At 34.7% G+C, this 18,923-nt stretch overlaps 1 protein-coding gene across 2 annotated transcripts in view; it reads right to left on the bottom strand.

The window, feature by feature from the left end:
* LOC119644594 (serine-rich adhesin for platelets) overlaps window positions 1-18,923 on the bottom strand; it is a 62,170-nt gene that overhangs the window by 33,291 nt on the left and 9,956 nt on the right. For both annotated transcript variants that reach the window (XM_038044196.1, XM_038044197.1), the window contains exon 2: window positions 4,616-8,244. In XM_038044196.1, coding sequence (XP_037900124.1) covers window positions 4,616-8,244 — 3,629 coding nt within the window. The remainder of the gene's footprint in view (window positions 1-4,615; window positions 8,245-18,923) is intronic.

The raw sequence follows: 18,923 nt of genomic DNA, 5'->3' as shown, positions 1-18,923 counted from the left end.
GATCTCTTAAATTTAATTACTAAACATAAAACTATCTATCAGTTGCTGCTGACACAGCCCCTCCGCTTCTCACCCAACACCCCGTCAGCGTCTCGATCCTAACCAATATATATATATATATATATATATATATATTGTATTGTATTGTATTGCGACTTAAGGTCGCTTAAAAAACAAGAAAAAGGAATGCAAACTTTAGAATGCAAAGCGAAGAAAGGTGCAAGCTAACCGATACGACCGGTTGAATAGCTGTTGCTGCAGCTGTTGTCTAAAAAGCGAAATCCCTCAAGATAAAAATACCTTGAATATTAAAACAAAGACGAAAAAAACTCGTTCACTTTTTATTGATTTTTTTTTTTTTTTTTTTTTTTTTTTTTTACGAGCACCTTCTTGTATAAAATAAAGAAAATCTTGAAACATATTAAGATATAAGAAAAAAAATATATATATAATAAAATTCTTTAAAAATAAAGTGAGAAACATAAACAAAAAAAAAATGTTGTATTTTATTTTGGGCGATTTTTGAATATATCATCTCCGACCTATCTCATCTACCTAACCTACCTAACGTGACGATATGAAAATGAAATCGCCACTAAACTTTTTTATTCAGTTACCGGGCTATGGAGTTTCAAATGGAGAGACGTACTATTCATCTGCTGGTTTATCGTATCTTTCAAAATATTTTGCAGACATGGTTATCGACAGATTTTGCCTTGTTGTCTCTATGCAACGAAGCTGCGTTTACGATTTTTATTATCAACCAGAGTTTCTTCAACGACAATGCATATGTACATCATAAGTAATATTGAGTCTGGGCAAAACTGGATTGGATTTAAATCCTTCCGAGACTTCGTTTAACAGAATTCTGTTAAAGGCTTAACAGAGCTCAGCATAAAAAGGGGTTGTGCCTTTACTTGTTATATTTAAGTATAACTTTACGCTCTTATTAAATATTTGATGTTTGAAATTTATCGATTATCGATTGTACAGTTCCGACACTTTGCCGATGCTAATGTTTGGGTGCTACCGAATGCATTATATCTCGTTCCATTTCCACGACAAAAAAAGAAAACAAATTGTCTTAAGATTTGCGAATGATTTCTGACTACTAGGCAAGATCGTCAACAAATCCGAAAGGTCGTTTCGCCGATGCAATGAATTTCGATTCAATTAAGGAGATAAAAGCTATATAAGAAGAATTAGTCACCTTGATGAATAAATAAAATAGCCGTCGGTGAAACTTTTCTCAGATCGTCAATGATTTCTTATGAGAATCCTTTTATTAGGTGTGCTATAATTTAAGAAGAATTATTAGCACTTAATATTTAGTTTATCTCTCTATTTTGCGTTTTCACTGTACATTAAAGATTAGTTTGGCAACTACTTTTTTACAAAAAAAAAAAAAGTGTACAACAACTTAATACTTAATACAATGTTAAGAAATGCGGTAGGTAGGAAGGAAATCTCCGAAGAACGCGGCATTTGAAGAAAATGATATTACAATGTTTGCAGCGACACGATTTTCGCGTAATTCTTTTAAAAAACAGATAAAATATAATCTATGTAAATAAATACACATTACCATCCATACATACCTAATGAAAATATATAACTGAAATTTCGTTGCGATATTTGTAAGAAATTCTTAAAACGCAATAGCATTTTTCGTGTTATTTGAGGGTTAGTTGTAAATGTAATTTCGATTGCAACTAGTGCTGGATTAAATGAAACACCATTGCTGAGTTGAAAGTCCAAGCCTATATATTACAGACGCCCAATTCTCTTTCTACACGAATTTATTTTTAACGAATTTTTATTTTACACGAAATTTAATCGCTTTGTTTCACGACGCTTTGTTTCAATATTCTATGAACTTGTTTTCGATCATGTTTATGAGGTAAGGGGTAAGGTATTTTTTACGCACTTTAATTATATTTTTTAAAATATAATTTGATTTTTATGATGAATTAAAATGTGTAACCACGAGATTAATTCTCAAGTGAAATCTAACAAGAATTATTTAATATGGTTTATTATATTGTACTTTCCAGTTGCTTCTCTTGGCATGACATCCGTCTACCATTTTCCCATTTACCTAATAGGTTTTTTTTTGGACAATGTTTTTGGGAACGTATCTCTCGTGTAAAAAGAGAACTTGACGTACATATTAGGACGAGCCCCCATAGGTAACCTGCTATTTTTTATCAGACATTTATTTTGCCTTCAATATTAATTCTGCCTTGAATATTAATTCTACCCATCCTGCATCGAAAGTTATTTATGATTCGACCTAATATAATCAAAGGATATGTTTTTCAAAGATTACGTTCAAATGGATATTCAGATGAACTATATATATATACATCGAAACCTAAACGAATTATTAACGAAATGTATCAAACCCTAAACTATGTAAATATATATATATATCGCGTATATACATAGAAAAATGGTCTGTAATGAATGAATACTTTGCTCAATTAAATACGAAGCTTTGCTGAATTAGAAATGCAAATCGGAATCTAAATCCAAGCCAAGAAGAGCAGGCAGGGCTGCTGAGTTAGTTGAAACTTTAGATGACTGAAATCTTACATTTATGCATTACACACATGCCCCCCCCCCCACCTCCCCACACCTTCTCCTTTCCTGTACAATCGAGAATAGCATACGTGTGGGAACTGAACTCAAGTAAAATGAAGTGAAGTGAGGTGAAAAATTGTATTGATTTCATCGAAAGTTATGGTTTACTTTTGACTGACCGAGTTAGGAGGAATTAGGGTAGCATATAGCTGACTTGCAAATTTAACAGGTTTTCTTATTGAATAAATTTGCATTCATTCCCCCCCTCCGCCAGCCAATTAAGCAATAAGTGACTAGTGATAGTAATTAAATTAAATTTGTTTAAATAAAAATTTAAATATAATTAAATTAAATATAAAAATGAAAGTAATCATAATGATAATAATAATAATAATAATAGCAAACGTTATAAGTCGGGAGAGACATGAATCACTACTTATATTTATTTATATATATTGTATATATTGCATATATGTATACGTTATACGTTAAGTGAATGTAATAAAATGTCACAACGCAATATGAGAATTTCAAACTTTTGCGGTATTTTATTTTATCCAAATAACAATGACAAAAGCAACCGTACAGTGTATTAGAAAAGAATCGAGCTATAAATAAAAGAAAAAGGACGAGGTTACAACAATTAATTATTCAAAATGAATTGAAAAAAAAAAAACACTCGGGAAAATTATGTAAAACCAAATTTTGCGTTTATAATTATTTCACACACAAAAGCATTATCCATAAATTTAGAAGAATTTCCCCTCCTTTTGCGAAACTTTCGAGCGACACTGTCTGTGGTATAAATGATATTGTAAAATTTATTAAACAACAACAGAACAAAGAAATTTATTTTTTCAATAAAGAAATACACACAAAAAGAAAACTGATAAAAAGAATATGTTTTTCTTTGTAAAAATATCATTTTTTTTTTTTTTTTTTGCATAATTATCAAAACAAGGAATTATGACGTAAAAGTTGTGTATGATTAATTTAACCAAAAATATATATCAATAAGATTTTTTTAACTATCCTCCTCTCCTCTTCTGAGTCACATCATTTCGCCAATCTATATTGTGCGAATGAAAAATGATTAATATTTTTGATTGGATTGTTGTTTGTGTTCGTCTTTTAATCGGGAAAATATGTTATGTTAGATGCATATTCCCAAGCAGCAGTGTAGCACTTGAAATGGAAGACATTTTATAAGAGTGTGAAAATGATAAGAAGGAAAATTCGTAAATGAATAAAATTCTTCATCTCTCCACACGATGATGATGAAGCCTTCAAGTACGGAAATTGAATTTAAAAAAAAAAAAAAAAAAAAATAAATAAATAAATAAAAGTAATACAAATATATACAAAGTTATCGCCCAGCAAAAGGAAATAAACGATTAAGTGTATTTTACCAATGAGCAAACCCTCCCTCTCTTTCTCTCTCTCTCTCTCTCTCTCTCTCTCACTCTCACTCTCACTCTCACTCTCTTGCACGCCACGATCTCATTGAACACATTAATAAAATAATCCAAGTGTTCCCCACAATTCTTCAATACTATAATAATAAGCGAATCCATATCCCAGCACATAGAAAATGAATGGAAAGAAAGCTTACGAAGATTGATGACCTCTGAGATGTGGTCTGAGTAGATAGAACTTTCTCTCAGGATTGATTCTCGTAAGAACGTCTTTCAACACTTTCATAAAACCGATATATTAGAGATTGCTTGCCATTTATATACATCGGGTTCTATGTCCTCGACGGCTTTTCATATTTATTCGTAGGCGTTCTCAAAGCTACATCATGTAATCGCCTTCTAAGAAGTGATTCGATAAAGTGCCCGCAAAATAATTGGTTTAAATTCCAAATTTTTCAAGTACTTGTAAAGGTGTGCAAACGAAAAAAAATCGCTTTACGCAAAACAATTGCATGGAAATGAACTTTTTCGACTTTATCGAAACAAAGGCGAGCGCCAGCAGATTCAATATGAGATTTTCAAGGATTCGAATTTTTCAAGTAAATTATGTGACTTACCTTTGGCAGTTCACGTCTACGTCTAAATATGACGCCATCATTTTCCAAATAATCTGGAACCTCCTTGCGGTTACTAAAGTTGAAAATCATTGTAGTATTTTCCGCAGGGGCAGCTGGTGGCGTCTGGCGACGTTTACGCATTGCCCATAAAGGACTGTTTGTAGCACTAATCACTGTATCGTTATCACTAAAAGCGGTAGCGAGACTTGAGGTGTTATTGGTATTCGAAATTGAATTAATTGAAGTCGTTGAAGCTGAAGGTGAAATTGTCGACGACGTAACAGCAACAGCAACGGAAGATGATGATGATGAGCGGTTGTTAATAACCACATCAAGACTAGTAGCGCTAGCATTAGATGACAAATTCGTGGCAGCCGATGTTTTCTTTAATTCATTAATGCGATTTTTTTCAATTTCTCGACTGGTTAAGGTTGGCGTAGAGCAATGCCTTAATGAGTCCATGATTTGAGGTGTATCTGCTTTTTGCTGCTGCTGCTGTTGTTGTTGTTGTTGTTGTTGTTGCTGCTGCTGTTGCTGCTGCTGTTGCTGTTGCTGTTGACAATTGGTATTTAATAAAGGACGTATTACTCCCACTTGTTTACCGGTGGCAGTCGTAGTAGAAGTGGACGAAGAAGTTGATGATGACGGAGAAGAGTTTGCTGAAGCAAACATAAATTGTTGCGTGGTACCAGCGCGAGCAATATTATCCAAAGCGGCTCTTGTTATGCGTCTTTTATGACCACCGTACGCTTCGTCCTCGTCTGATCGATCGCGTTCCTCGAGTAGGTCTCGTTTTTGTTGAGTGTCACTATCGTTATCACTATCGCGTTCACCAGAGTGTTTATGCGACTTTAAACCTTCTTTAGCAACTAACGAGGAAACATTTACTACTGATTGACTAGTCCCACCAGCAGCAACGATCGACACGTAAACTTTGTCGTCATTATCGTGCTGAGCATTACTGAAATCGATCTTAACGCTCGCGTCGACTTTAGCAGTTATTTCACTCGACTTTGCTACCTTAAAGTCTTTGTCATTGTTTTCATGTTTGTTTTGGTATGCGTCACCGCCACCACCACCGCCGCCGTTATCACCACCTGCCTCCACACCACCTACAAAACTTTTTTTATTATTATGAACGTTAGCAGCTACGGCTTTCGATACGTCGGCGTCAGATAGTTTTGTTGTTAGCGTTTGATTATCGTTGACGGTTAATTTTGCAAACTCTTTATTGAGAGCAGTTAACGGCGAATCCACCACGCTTAGTGGTGAAGTAAACTTTTCTTTTAACTCTCCACCTTTATGAGCAGTTTTATGACGTGCTGGTGGCGTTATATCCGATGTAGATTCTGATAATATTGTCTTATTATGTTGAGGTTTTGCTGGGGGAGTTGGTGGGTGAATTGTAGAAGTGTTTGCCGGTGTATGACAACCCTCTGTGTTCAATGGTATTATTTTTCGCGATGACGCTGTTACTTGAATATCTTGAGTTAATGTTTTCATCGGCTTAGTTAGCGGCATTGGAGGTGTTTTTATGTTCTTTGTGGGACTATTTACCGCACCTTGTGGTTTGGGAAAGTTAATTATAGGTTTTTGTTCCTTTATAAAATTTTTAAACGTTTCCACCTTACTAGCTACCTCACCTTTGCTATTCATGCGATTGACAAGGCGAGGCCTACGATTAGCTGAAGCCTCAAACATTTTGAGGGTTTGTTTTACTAAATCCGGCGGTGGTCGTTCAGTGTCATCGATAATCGATGTTAAACGTTTGGGCGGCAAATGATCAGTTCCCTGATGTAAACGTTCCCGGGCATTGTGTATCTTATCCTCTATGGTTACACTTGATTGCGCGGTTACGGTACGTTGTTGCTGTAATTGCCAAGGACTCTTTTCACTTAGCAATGCCTCAACAGAACGAGCGCGTTTCATCGAATCATTACCCCGTTTCAAATGACGCGATCTATTTATTACTGAAGTCTCAGTAAAAGTAACACCAACACCCATTGCACCCTGTCCAGGAGCTTGAGTTATAATGCGCGCGCTGGTATTACCGCTTAAATATTTAGGACAACTTTTTGTTGAGAGATGAGCTTGAACTTTTAGGATACCTGCTGAAGATTTTTGAACAGTCGTAAGCAATTCGGTTGATTTATTTTCGTAACGTTCGCCATTGCCATTCTCTATGTTTTGTTCGACAACTTCACCATCTACCGATTCTCCTATCTCCTCTAATTCTACATCATCATCTTGACCCTCTAGCTCATCGTCTTTATCCAATAGATTATTTAAACTTGTTGAACGCCTCAATTGATCTTTATTCAATCTTTGTTGTTTCATTGTCTCACGCAAAGCCAAACTTAGGTAACGGCATCGTAATTTGGATACAATTCCTGGGCCATAAATTAAATCTTCAGAATTATCTAAATCTGTGGAATTTTCGGGAGATGTTGATGCTGTTGTTGCTGTTGTTGTTGTCGCTGTACGATTGTTAGTAGTTGTACAAGAGGTGGCAGAGATCGGTTGTAAATGAGTAGAATTTTGTGTTGTCGTCTTTTTCATTTCTTGTACGGCCACCATTTTCTTTTTATTTAAGGATGAGGCAGCAGCAGCAGTGGCAGCAACAGACAAAGACTTGGTGGGGGAACCAGTTTCTTTGCAACCAGCAACGGTAGTATTATTAATTGACGTTGTTGTTGTTGTCGTTTTAAATTTAATATATTTCCCTTTATTTAATATTGAACTATTATTAAAAGATGGATCAGTGCCACCACTATGTGAGGCTGCAACTGCAGCTGTTTTTTGCTGTTCGTTTTTTATAAATTTATTTTGTTGCAATTTATTTGAAATTTTTCCGGTCGACACACGCTCACTCTCACATTTAATCGACAACTGATTTGCTGCCACTGGTAAATTTGTTGTACTTACATTAGCACCACCGCTCTTGACATTTTTATGCATATTTACACTGTTATGCTCACACGAAGGCGGCTCTCTTGCCTTTATACCGCACTCTCTCGGCTCTTGTGTTCTCTTTATTTTTAACGATTGCTGTTGTTGTTGTATAAAAGAACCCGTTAAACGAGTTGGTTTTACTAAATGTTCGTCATTATTATCTTCAATTTTTAATTCTTGACTATAGTCTTCCTCTTCTGTTTCTTTTTCTTGCCTCAGCTCTTCTGCTTTACTTAGCACATTATATTCTAGTTGTTGTTGTTGTTGTTGTTGTTGTTGTTGCTCTTTGGTTTTATTACATGATTTTTGAGGCTTTGGCTTCAATTTCTGTTGCTCCATTCCTGCTACACCCGAGCGATCTACTTTTTGCTTAGCCTCTTGATAAGAAGAATGATCATCATAATAATCATGCTTATTAATTTCTTTGGCAGTTATTGTTGTTGTTGTTGTTGTTGCTGTTATTGTTGCTGTATATTGACCTCCAAACAATTTTTCAGACTTTTCTTTTACAGGCGATGTTGCCGGCATTTTGAAAGATGTGGACATATTATGTTGTTGTTGTTGTTGTTGTTGTTGTTCTTCTTCTTCTTCTTCTTCTACTTTTTCTTGTTGTTGCTGTTGTTCTGTTTGATGTTTATTTACTTTAGACAGTCTTGTTGGTGATTTAATGTTAAAATCTATAGAAAGACAAATGGAATTAATTGCAAAAAACAAAAAATTATTGTTTGAGAATTTCTTAATAATAAAAAAACAAAAACAAAAACAATTGCTAATGTTTGTAAGAAAAGCGGAATATTACTAAAAACAAAAAGATTGATTGTAGTAGAACAAACCTAAATATATATCGGGGATTCTTGTTGTTCCCGCTTGTTAAGCTATTTGGGATATCGAAACGGTCGGTATTCATTTTATATTTTCATTAAGAGCGCGGAAGCAGAGAAACGCTTTTATGGCCTTTCTTTTTTCTTTTTTTTTTTTTTTTTTTTGTTTTATTCCTAAAGGCGCTTTAACTGATTACAATCGCTTTAAAGGGAAAGCTCCGATTTTCAAGATTACGATTTACCTGAACATTTTATTAATTTATTTATATTGTACTTTTTATTCTTTAATCTGATCTAATCTCATCAGTGTGATATGGCCGTTCGTCTTTATTTAGTTCTCCTTTGGTATCCTTCTTTCAATCGTTTCCTTAGTAGCCGCACTATTTTTTTTTTTTTTTTTTTTTGTTCTTTACAATGCAATAACAACTACAATAATGTAAACTTGGAAAAAAAAAAAACAAAAAAACGGATATATATGAAATAAATGAAGTTTAGAGACGTGCTCGTATAAAATTGTTATTTGGATCATTTCAAGGAACTACATATATAGGGTAGCTTTTAATCGTGCGATCAAGAAGATGCAAACGCGCATACAATTCGGTTATTATGAATATACAAATATACAAATATACAAATATGTAGATAGGGGCGGTCGACTCCAAAATTACATTACCTACTACTAAATTAAATTACGCACCATTTCACGAATCTAATATACGTACATATGGTTTCGCGATATAAAGAAAGACAGTTACAACCTTTGTTTTGTTTGGCAAAATATTTCGAAAATGACTCACATTTTTCACAATTTGTTATATAAAAAATGCTCAACGAAAAACGTATGGCTTTCTTTATTTCTGCCATATTTTAATAAGCAACCCTTAATTACATGTATTTTTTTGCATGCATATACGTGTGCACATATATATGTATGTATATATATATGTAAACAATAATAATAACTTCCTTTTTTTATTTTATAATCGATTAATGTGTGAGTGATAAGTAAAAAAAAGTCCAGTTACGTCTCCAAATGGCGTCTGATGTTGTTTTTAATTTTTTTGTCGTTTTCATGTGTACGCGCAGCAGAATTCTATTGTATTTAGTTTACAGTTGACTTATTTTACTTATATGTATAAGTATATATTTTTCCTTCTTATATTAGTTGTTACCTTAATTTTCATAATAACGTACACGAGGGTGGTAGCGGGCATTTTTTGCATTGCATTCGTAAGTTTCATTGTTCTTTTCTTTTAAATGTTTAATATATCGATTACAAATTACTTCGGCTTTCATTAAGCCCAACAATAACATCGTCGCAAGTTGATCTTATATTTGTTTTGTCAAAATGTCTGCGACAATCAGAAAACGAAGCTTCACACAAGTTCTGTATTATATACATATATATATGTATATGTATATATATACATATATATATTCTTGAAAATTATTATCAAATTCCAGGTCGATCTAAGCATGGTTATCAGTCCGTCTGTGTAATTGCGTATGATAAGCATTTTCCCCGTCGTAAATAGCAAGCTATCGGCATTACATCTAGTGAAGACATTGAACTCTTTGCAAGCAACATATTGAAAGTGGACCAGGTCGGACAAAGGACAGGCCTATAATACAACATCAACTAAAAAATGGTGAAAAGAAAAAAAAGAAGTTTTTTTGCTCGCAATACAATGAAAAAAATTATACTTATATTTTCTGAGTAATCGTGCACAACGCCTGTACAAACGTGAAAAGATCGGCCACACATCTATCCATTAATTTAGAGCATCGTTGAAAGGATGAGTGGCATTATATTCATTTTATCAAAACGTATGCCACACGCGCAAAACACAGACTTCGGAGACCCCAAGTTTTATTATCGGCCTTGAATTCTGTCTGTCCGTTTGTACAATGTCTGTTGTAAACATTCGCCTGGGCGCGAAAAATGAAACTATCGCTTTCGAATTTGGCAGAAACATTGGAAGCTTTTACAAGCAGACGAGTATTGAAAATGGGTTAAATTGGGCGGGGCGTTAGATACTGGTGTTTTGCTCATTACGCATGACTTGCAGCAGCTGGGTGAGTCTGTAGTACCTGTACAACAATGTGAAAAATTCACCACGCCTACGCAATATTATGGTATATTAAATTTTAATTTATTTCTTTATAACGCCCAGACGCAAGCCTCAAAAATGCCATAAAGTATATAAATTCTTGGCCAGTTCCAAGATCGGAATGCCACTACGAATGTCTGTCAGTTCGACTAACCAACTATGTAGTATCTATGGTAAACATTGTCGCGTTCGCATATATGACGATATCATTTACAAACTTGCAAAAGAATTTGAAAATGATTCAAATAGGTCAAAGGGCAGATGTCTGACTGGGGCTTAACGTGGGTTCTTGCCGTGGCGACTTAACCCTACCGAACCCGATGACACACTGAATGAGAAAGTGTTAATCACACCCCGCAGGGAGCATGGAGGCTCCCACATCAAAGGCATATGTATGGCTAGTCCGTCCCTCTGACGGCGAGGCCTATCGGACAAAGGACACGTGTTCTTTTTGCTTGTTACTCAAAAAATAACAAAAAATACGTAGACCACATGAATTGCTTCGCTTTCATTCTGAAAATAGAAAAAATCAATCGCGTCCATTCTTAGTTTTTTTCCTATCAATCGAGCCTCTGTTAGGACAATCGTGGTGATGAGTGTAAAACATTCGTTCAAGACCGAATGTAATGCAACAGTCGAGTATAATTTTTTCGCTTATTTTTTAATCTTTTTTTTGCAAACATTTGTTTACCGTCTCTCAACTTAACGGTAATTAGGATAAAGCATATAAAGGTAACGAACCGAAGTTATGTACATGGAGAGCATGTGTTTTTTGTTTACCCACTCATTGATTGCCCGGCAAGAACAAGGAAGAAATTGAAAGTAATAATTATTATCATCAAATACTGAGCTAAAGTGTTTTAATTATTTAAATCTGTGCATGCATATGTTGACAAAGAAAAAAAAAGAAAAGTACAGATGTTTACATATGGTTCTTTCTGGCGGATTTCGATTGAGGAAAATTACAAGAAATTGTTCGTTCAATGCATTAAGCGGGGCTTCTTATCAGTGTGATACATCCGTTCATTTATGAAGTCTCTCTCGTACTATCTTTCCATTTCTCTCCTCACTCTCCTCTAAAAAGAATTCACCAACTCTCTTTCTCTCTCTCTCTCTCTCTCTCTCTCTCACTCATGGGTCTTTAAAAAAGGCAATCTAAGCCGTTCAAGTAAAGTTTAAAGAACCGTAAACTAGGTGACCAGATGAGCACAAAAAGTGTAAAATCAATTACAGTAAAATGAAAAGAGGAATGAAGAATGATGAATGAATAAAAAAAAATAAGGGAACGTATTGTTTATAAGTTATGTATATGATATAAGAAGATTTTTAGTTATACTTTACTCCTAAATGCAATATAATCAAATATCAGTGTAAGAGAAAGAACTTTGGCATAGTGTACGTACCATAATACATTATATTGTAAATTGGATGATATATATACACACATGCACACATGCACACACACACACACACACACACACACACACCAATCATTTGTAAAAACCGCATTAAACCAACCTTTTCACTTATTTCATTCGATTTGATCGTTGCATCTCGTTCAAAAGTGCAAATAACTATTAAGTACGCAAAGTTGACAGCTTTCGCGAGATATAGTAAAACAGATGGACAATTCAAAAGACGGACAAAAAAAATACACTGAAATATTATTTCATTTCTTTTTTATAACACAAAGAGAAGAAGAGATGGCAAAAATTCATTGCGTATATGTGTTTGTATGCATATGCGTGTGTGGCACTTTTGAGTTTTCATTGCTGTCGGAGAGTATAGCTTTAAGAATCACTAAAGTGAAAGAAGTAGATCCACTTAGCTACCAGGGTGTTTGCTATTGTTACATTCTGCAGCAGCAGCGTTGCTGAGCAAAGAAAGCAAAACAAAAACAAAAGCAAAAACAGAAACCAGTAAGAACACTCACTCACTACGCATATCCTCATATTGAGACGAATCTTAAATACCCGTCCAACTACCGCAGACTTATTTATATATACAGTATATGAAAAAAGTCATGTCAACCGGCAAAGCCAATTTCATGTCTGCAAAAATTTTGTAAAAATAAACGATTATACTAAATAAATGAATTATATATTATTCATAATCAACGCACATTAATTGAATTGCAAGAAAAAAGTTTCTTGAATCAATTAATTGACTTCTGGCTCACATCGACATCGGCTAGTTAGATATCTTTTGAAGATGCTTAGCGTATACTTTTACGTGAGGCATTCATTTGCATAGGCATAGGCATGGAGAGAACTTTGAGAGAAGCTAGCTATTGAAAAAAGAAGGCGATCGAGCTTAAGCAGTAATAATTTTTACGAGATCAGAGAGCGCTATCAAAATCGCCCAAACGAATTTCGTTCGTATTTCTCTGCTAGCTTGATTATGCGTAGATCAAACATATTGAAAATGTCATTGTTGTTTTGACAGAATAGACATAATAGACGTTCAATTCCCTGTAAGATATATTTATATATTAATTTTTACGGCTTTATTCGGTCCAAAGAACGATCGACTGACTGACTGACTGACTGACTGACTGACTGACGAACAGACAGGCAATTCAGAATTTCAAGCTATTGTTGTCGTTGTTGGACTACTCTGACATGTGAGCGTTACGAACGATACGATTGTATTAATGTAAATTCAATTCTACGCTGCGTGATGAACAGCATAAACAATAAAAGAAGACCAACAACAGCAACAGTTATATATGTACTGTGAAAATAAAAAGCTGGTAAGATAAAAAAAAAAGAATTTGTGAAAATACAAAAAACAAAAAAGAAATAAATAAATAAATACATAGGTATTCAAATAGTTATAGAGACCGGGAATGAGCAAGCAAACGCGCACACACACACACACACACACACAAACATCTCGTATAAATCTTTATTTATAAGTTAAAAAGAGATAGCGTATTTGTTGTTGTTTACGGTGACTTGATGACAACCAAGTGACAGGTCAGTGTTATCAATGCTGAATACCTACTAGTGCAGCTTGGTTTGCTTGCTTGTTAGCAGTCATAACAATAACAAAACGACAACAAAAAAATCGATAAATTAAAATCAGTTCTTAATTAGTTTAAAAAGCTTTAAATAAACACAACCGTAACAAATCTTTTTCTTTTTCTTTTTCTGTTTTTTTTTTTTTTTTTTTCTTTTGTCTTGTGTTATTTTCGTTTTAAATAGTGCGATTAGTTATGTGACTATCGGCCCCGGTTCCTCTTCCTTTTTTTGTAAGCATATCGAAAACAATTGCAAATCAAAACAATCAACAACAACAATAGCCATAGCAATAATAATAACAATAAAGTCTTTCTTCCCTATCGTTAACAAGCGCAGCTTATTAGTAATTTTTCTGCTTTATCAACGTAGGACGAGGATATAATAATTGCGTCATTTCATTTGTAACGCAGATAAGCAGCTGGAAGTTAATTATAGGAAGTAAATATTTAATCTTGCGTATACATCCGTTCGTCAAGCACTACCGAGGTATGATCAACGGACACCAGAAACACATATAATATTCATGTCGATATTTTAATAAGTGCTTCCACGTATGTTGTGATCACCGACATCTATTGAAGAAAATGATAAAGTGATGCGAAGCATGTATCAATGTGCAGCCCGATCATTTTGAGTTATTTAATCTATACAGGTCCTAACCGTGGAACTTCTCACACTTTTGGTAGTTTATGGCGTTGCTGATCCATTATAGTTCACTTACCGATTTTGGTTTCCACGGTTTAAAACTGATGATTTTAATGTCAAAAAAGTTCAAAGACCAAAAATTGGTTGTGTTCGCGGTGGGCCTACTGCGACTGGCGATGACAAGGTGGATCTACTACAACAATCTCGTGCGCAAATAAAAAAGTCATGTGTTAGTCCGGAAGAGCTGCCCGCAACGACACACTGTTGCAGCTCGAATGGGAAGTTCTGCCGCACCCAGCCCACTCGCCAGACGTAGCGCCTTCTCATTGCCACTTGTTCAGATCGATTAAGCATGGCTTGCCCGATTAATGCGAAAATAGGTCGGTAACTGGATCGCTATCAAGAGCCTAAATCATTTTCTCGACATGGTATCGCCAAGACGAATTATATATATATTATTCTCAATAAATGCCTTTTCCAAGTGAAAACAAATTATCAAAAGACATGCAAGCACCAAAGATTACATATAAGCGATAGGGGGTACACTTTAAATTTAATGGGCTCATAACGACGAGCATTCAATGGCACTAAATGTTAATTGATAGGCGAATGATTAAACTTGAATTGAATAAAAAATTCGTGACTGCTTATAGCCTAGGATAAGAACGCAACCCAGCTCGAAATCCAGCGACTAAAGCTAAGACAAAAATACCCCGCCCGCCAATGGTCAATTTATTCTAGGGCTAGTATATTAATTCCAAGGGGATTTGTCGTCCAAGCGCGTCGTACAACTTTCCGCCGTTACATATTTGGTTGGTTAATGCGTCCAAGAAGATACCATAAATATTCTCAGCACAACGAATGTAATAATTTTTTGTCTGCTATTATATGACTTGCTTTGCTTAAGAAAGGAGAAAATTTATATTTCCTTTACATCCAACAGTACATATATATATATATATATGTATATGTATATTGGATGAATTTTTTTAAGAAATATTTTAAAAAGTTTCTCAACCCATATTTTATGACATTATTCTCTAGAAACGATCTCGTATGCCTTTCTCACGAAAAAGAAATAACAAATACATCGAAAGCATCCGTTACATTCCTTGTTTGCCTTGCTTGAGTATTATTCATTCAAAAAAAAAAAAAAAAAAAAAAAAAAAAAAAAAAAAAAAAAAAAAAAACTCTTGACACACAACACAAACTAAATTGTGTCACATGAGATGAAATTAATTTTCACCTTGAAAAACTTTGACATTTGACAACGCTGACCACACCACTACCTTCACCACCACCATCACCGCCGCCACACTACCACCATCGTTAATATAGTGTAGCCAATAATAGGTAGGGTTGTTGTTGTTGTTGAAGATGGTTTCCAAAAACAATCTGTGAGGAGGTGAATTCTCAAAACGCAACACAACAACACAAGAAAGAAAAAAGAAAATTTTAATACGATTCTCTCCGACACTTGTAATTCATTCCATTTCTAATGAAACTTTTTGCCAACCTCGCAAAATTCCCTTCGATGCGGTTTCTGGGCTGACTTGGCCACTGTTACACCCCGAATGGAGTCGCAGCATTTTTGTTAATACAAACTTTTTATGCTGCACTTTTTTAATGACGAGAAGCAATCGTTCCGTCTCGAGATCGATTTAAAATCGCACCTTTTGTGCAACTTTGACGCCACAGAATATTGGGCAAACTTCCGAAAGAGATGAGACATCAAGGACACATATGAAGGACACATTTTCAGCCGACGAGTATGCACAAGAAAATTAGATACATTTTAGAAAAAATTCCATCGTAATGCTTTAATGCTTCCTACGTTGGAGAGGTCAAGTGCCAATTTGAACAAGCAGACAGACGAAAGGACATGTCGAACAAACGATAAAGTTAATACGGATTGCTACCTAAAGAATAATGGAACAAAAAGAAAAACAAAGACTAAAAATTTATATTCGGCCTGGATCGCATCGCATCTTAAGGTTACTTACTGCATAACATAGATGTTTACAGTTGATCCTGTAATGAAGAGTTCAATGCAATCACTAAAATTTATTATTCACATGTTATCAATATTTTAAACCAGAAAAAGACAACATAAAAAACGCATTTGGTAATTGTAGGTCGTAGGCGAGTTCATCGTATCGAACATAACCTGAGCATAATTTTGAAAAATATTTGAAATCAAAATTTTGAATTTATCTTCCAACTAACAAACGAATGAATAAATCGAGTTCATTGATATTCTACTCTGTGTGTGTGTGTGTCCTTTATTCGGTACCTCCATCTATGCGTTGCAAAAACATTTGAAAAATTTAATCTATCCACTGCAATGGGTATAAAAATTAATTTTTTTGCTGACAATGGCCTGAAATTTGTAATTGTAAAATATTTTCTTCATTAAAAGACACGCTCCACACTACTCTTTCGTATACACAAAGGCATATAAAAGCAAAATAAAGTTAATGATCATGAACAGTAAAGCACAAGCAGCTAACAACACACAATAAGCCATCAACGGTGTAACACTTGCACTTCAATACGAGCAGACATATCAAGATACTCTCGCATGCAAATAATCAGAACAACAATAATAATAATAATAATAATAATAATAAAAATTGTAAATAAAAAAGTGAAGAAATAAAGAGAAGTAGTAGTAGCAGTAGCAGTAGCAGCCGCAGCTGTCTACATCTATATGTTGTAAGAAAAAAAAAATTATATGGAAATGTATTTTAAAAAAGAAAACAATAAAAATACATTTTTAATTTTGAAGAAAAAGAAAAAAATACGCAATAAAGTGCTCTAGAGCACGTTTCTCTAACTTCTTCGCAAGAAATGCAGAAACGCAACAGCGCTCAGATATTGTAAACAATTTTTTCAACCAAGTATTTTAGCGCAGATTTAATTTGAACGTTGTCAAGTTGAGAGAGTTGTTAAAACCACACACATGCACACACACACACACACACACACACACACACACACACACAAAGGCAGCGACGGCATTAGCTGCCGACTGATGCCCAACACACGAAGTCGCAAGCAAAGCCCGAGACATCAAATCATCAGCATAGTTCGACCTACAACCGTCTACGGATCGCCAGTGTGACACATAATGCTGTAATAAGAGGCATCGTAGCAGCGCATCGCCTTGTGTGCAATGGGAGCTATTGCAGCGTGTCTAACTACCTATGAAGATGCGGCCCTGGTTATTGGGAGCGTGGTACCACTTGACATTTAGGCGAAGAAAGCTGTTTATGTAGCATTGGTCGAGAGAAGGCTTACGAGACTACAAGGTTAAAGCACCGGCAAATCGATGCAATAGGTCCGCAGAAAGTAAAGAAAACTCTCTGGCTTATCCCAAATTTACGACCATGGTTCCTTGGGTATTTTTCTACATGACTCGGCTACTCAATAGTCACGGATGCTTCCGTGCATACTTCAAACTCGAAGCTAGCTCCCTTTATAAAGTAGTTACAGTGTTGCAGAAGATGCCAAACATGTGTTCTTTCCCTGCCCAAAGTACGAAGGCGGTGAACGGCAGAGGCTACAGACGAAAATGGGAGAGTTGCCCGCCTCAGACAATCTCGTGTAAAATAAGCTGCACGAGCGAGAAAAGTGGAAAGCGGCAAAAATCTTTGACGCAACCCTATTAAAAAAAACAAAAAAACGAAGAGCATCGATGGAGGCGTTTTTGACAACTCTCCCTGTTACGCTATACCTAAGCATTGCGAAGGGGATAAGTGGGTATAGGGCTAAAAACTGTCGCTTCGTAATAAATGCACAAAAAAAAAAAATACACACATACACACACACACGAGCGCGCTTTTATTAGGCAATATTTAAAAAAAAAAAAAATCACATTTGCGTACAATTTATTTACTTGAACGACAGACAATCTTTATATTAATTTCATACATTTGCGTGGTTTTCTCTATCGAGGTTATTTAATAATAGATATAGAAGACCTTTTCAGTCAAACACAGTTTCTTCTCTTCTCTAAGCGTTATGAATGAAAATATTTAACCGCAATATAAACTTAAGTAAACCCATTCATCATTTAATGAGTTCGCACATTCACACATCCCCACAAGTTTCTCAAGTCCTAATTTTGTTGAAAAATGCCTAAAACTAGGCTTTAAACTTTTGCTTTACATATATAGCGAACAACCAACCATACATTATGCCCACAAACACATACACACACAAACACAAACACAGACGTTACTATATTTGCGGCCAATGTAAAAAACGAGAGAAATTAAGGGAATTAAACTGAAAAAGATTAGGTTTGAAATTAAAATGACAAGAGAAAATCAAAAAATTGAAAAAACGAATAAAAAAAATAATAAATGAGTAAATATATAAATAAATGAAGATTAATTAAAACAAGAACATTTTTAATCAAAGTAAAAAACCTAAACAATAAAGTGAAAAAAATTAATTTTAAGAACAATTTAAATTGATATTAATTAAAAGATAATCAAAAGTCATAGTTGATCAAAGCCGATACTTGGCTTAATAAAGTAATAATTCATCAATTATTTTTTCCAATAAAATACCAAAGTTCCGATAACATTTAAATTGAAATAACATCTCTCTACTTTTCCCTGGATTCCCGATCAAACATCTATATATCAAGTCCTTGCCCCTATACCAATACCTATATTTCGACTGTCGTTATTTTTATCACTCTCTCTCTCTCTCTCTCTCTCTCTCTCTCTCTCTCTCTCTCTCTCTC

This window comes from Glossina fuscipes, unplaced genomic scaffold (assembly GCF_014805625.2).
Source record: "Glossina fuscipes isolate IAEA_lab_2018 unplaced genomic scaffold, Yale_Gfus_2 0, whole genome shotgun sequence".
In the NCBI taxonomy this organism is placed as follows: Eukaryota; Metazoa; Arthropoda; class Insecta; order Diptera; family Glossinidae; genus Glossina; species Glossina fuscipes.
This window is presented reverse-complemented; position numbering and strand designations above follow the sequence as displayed.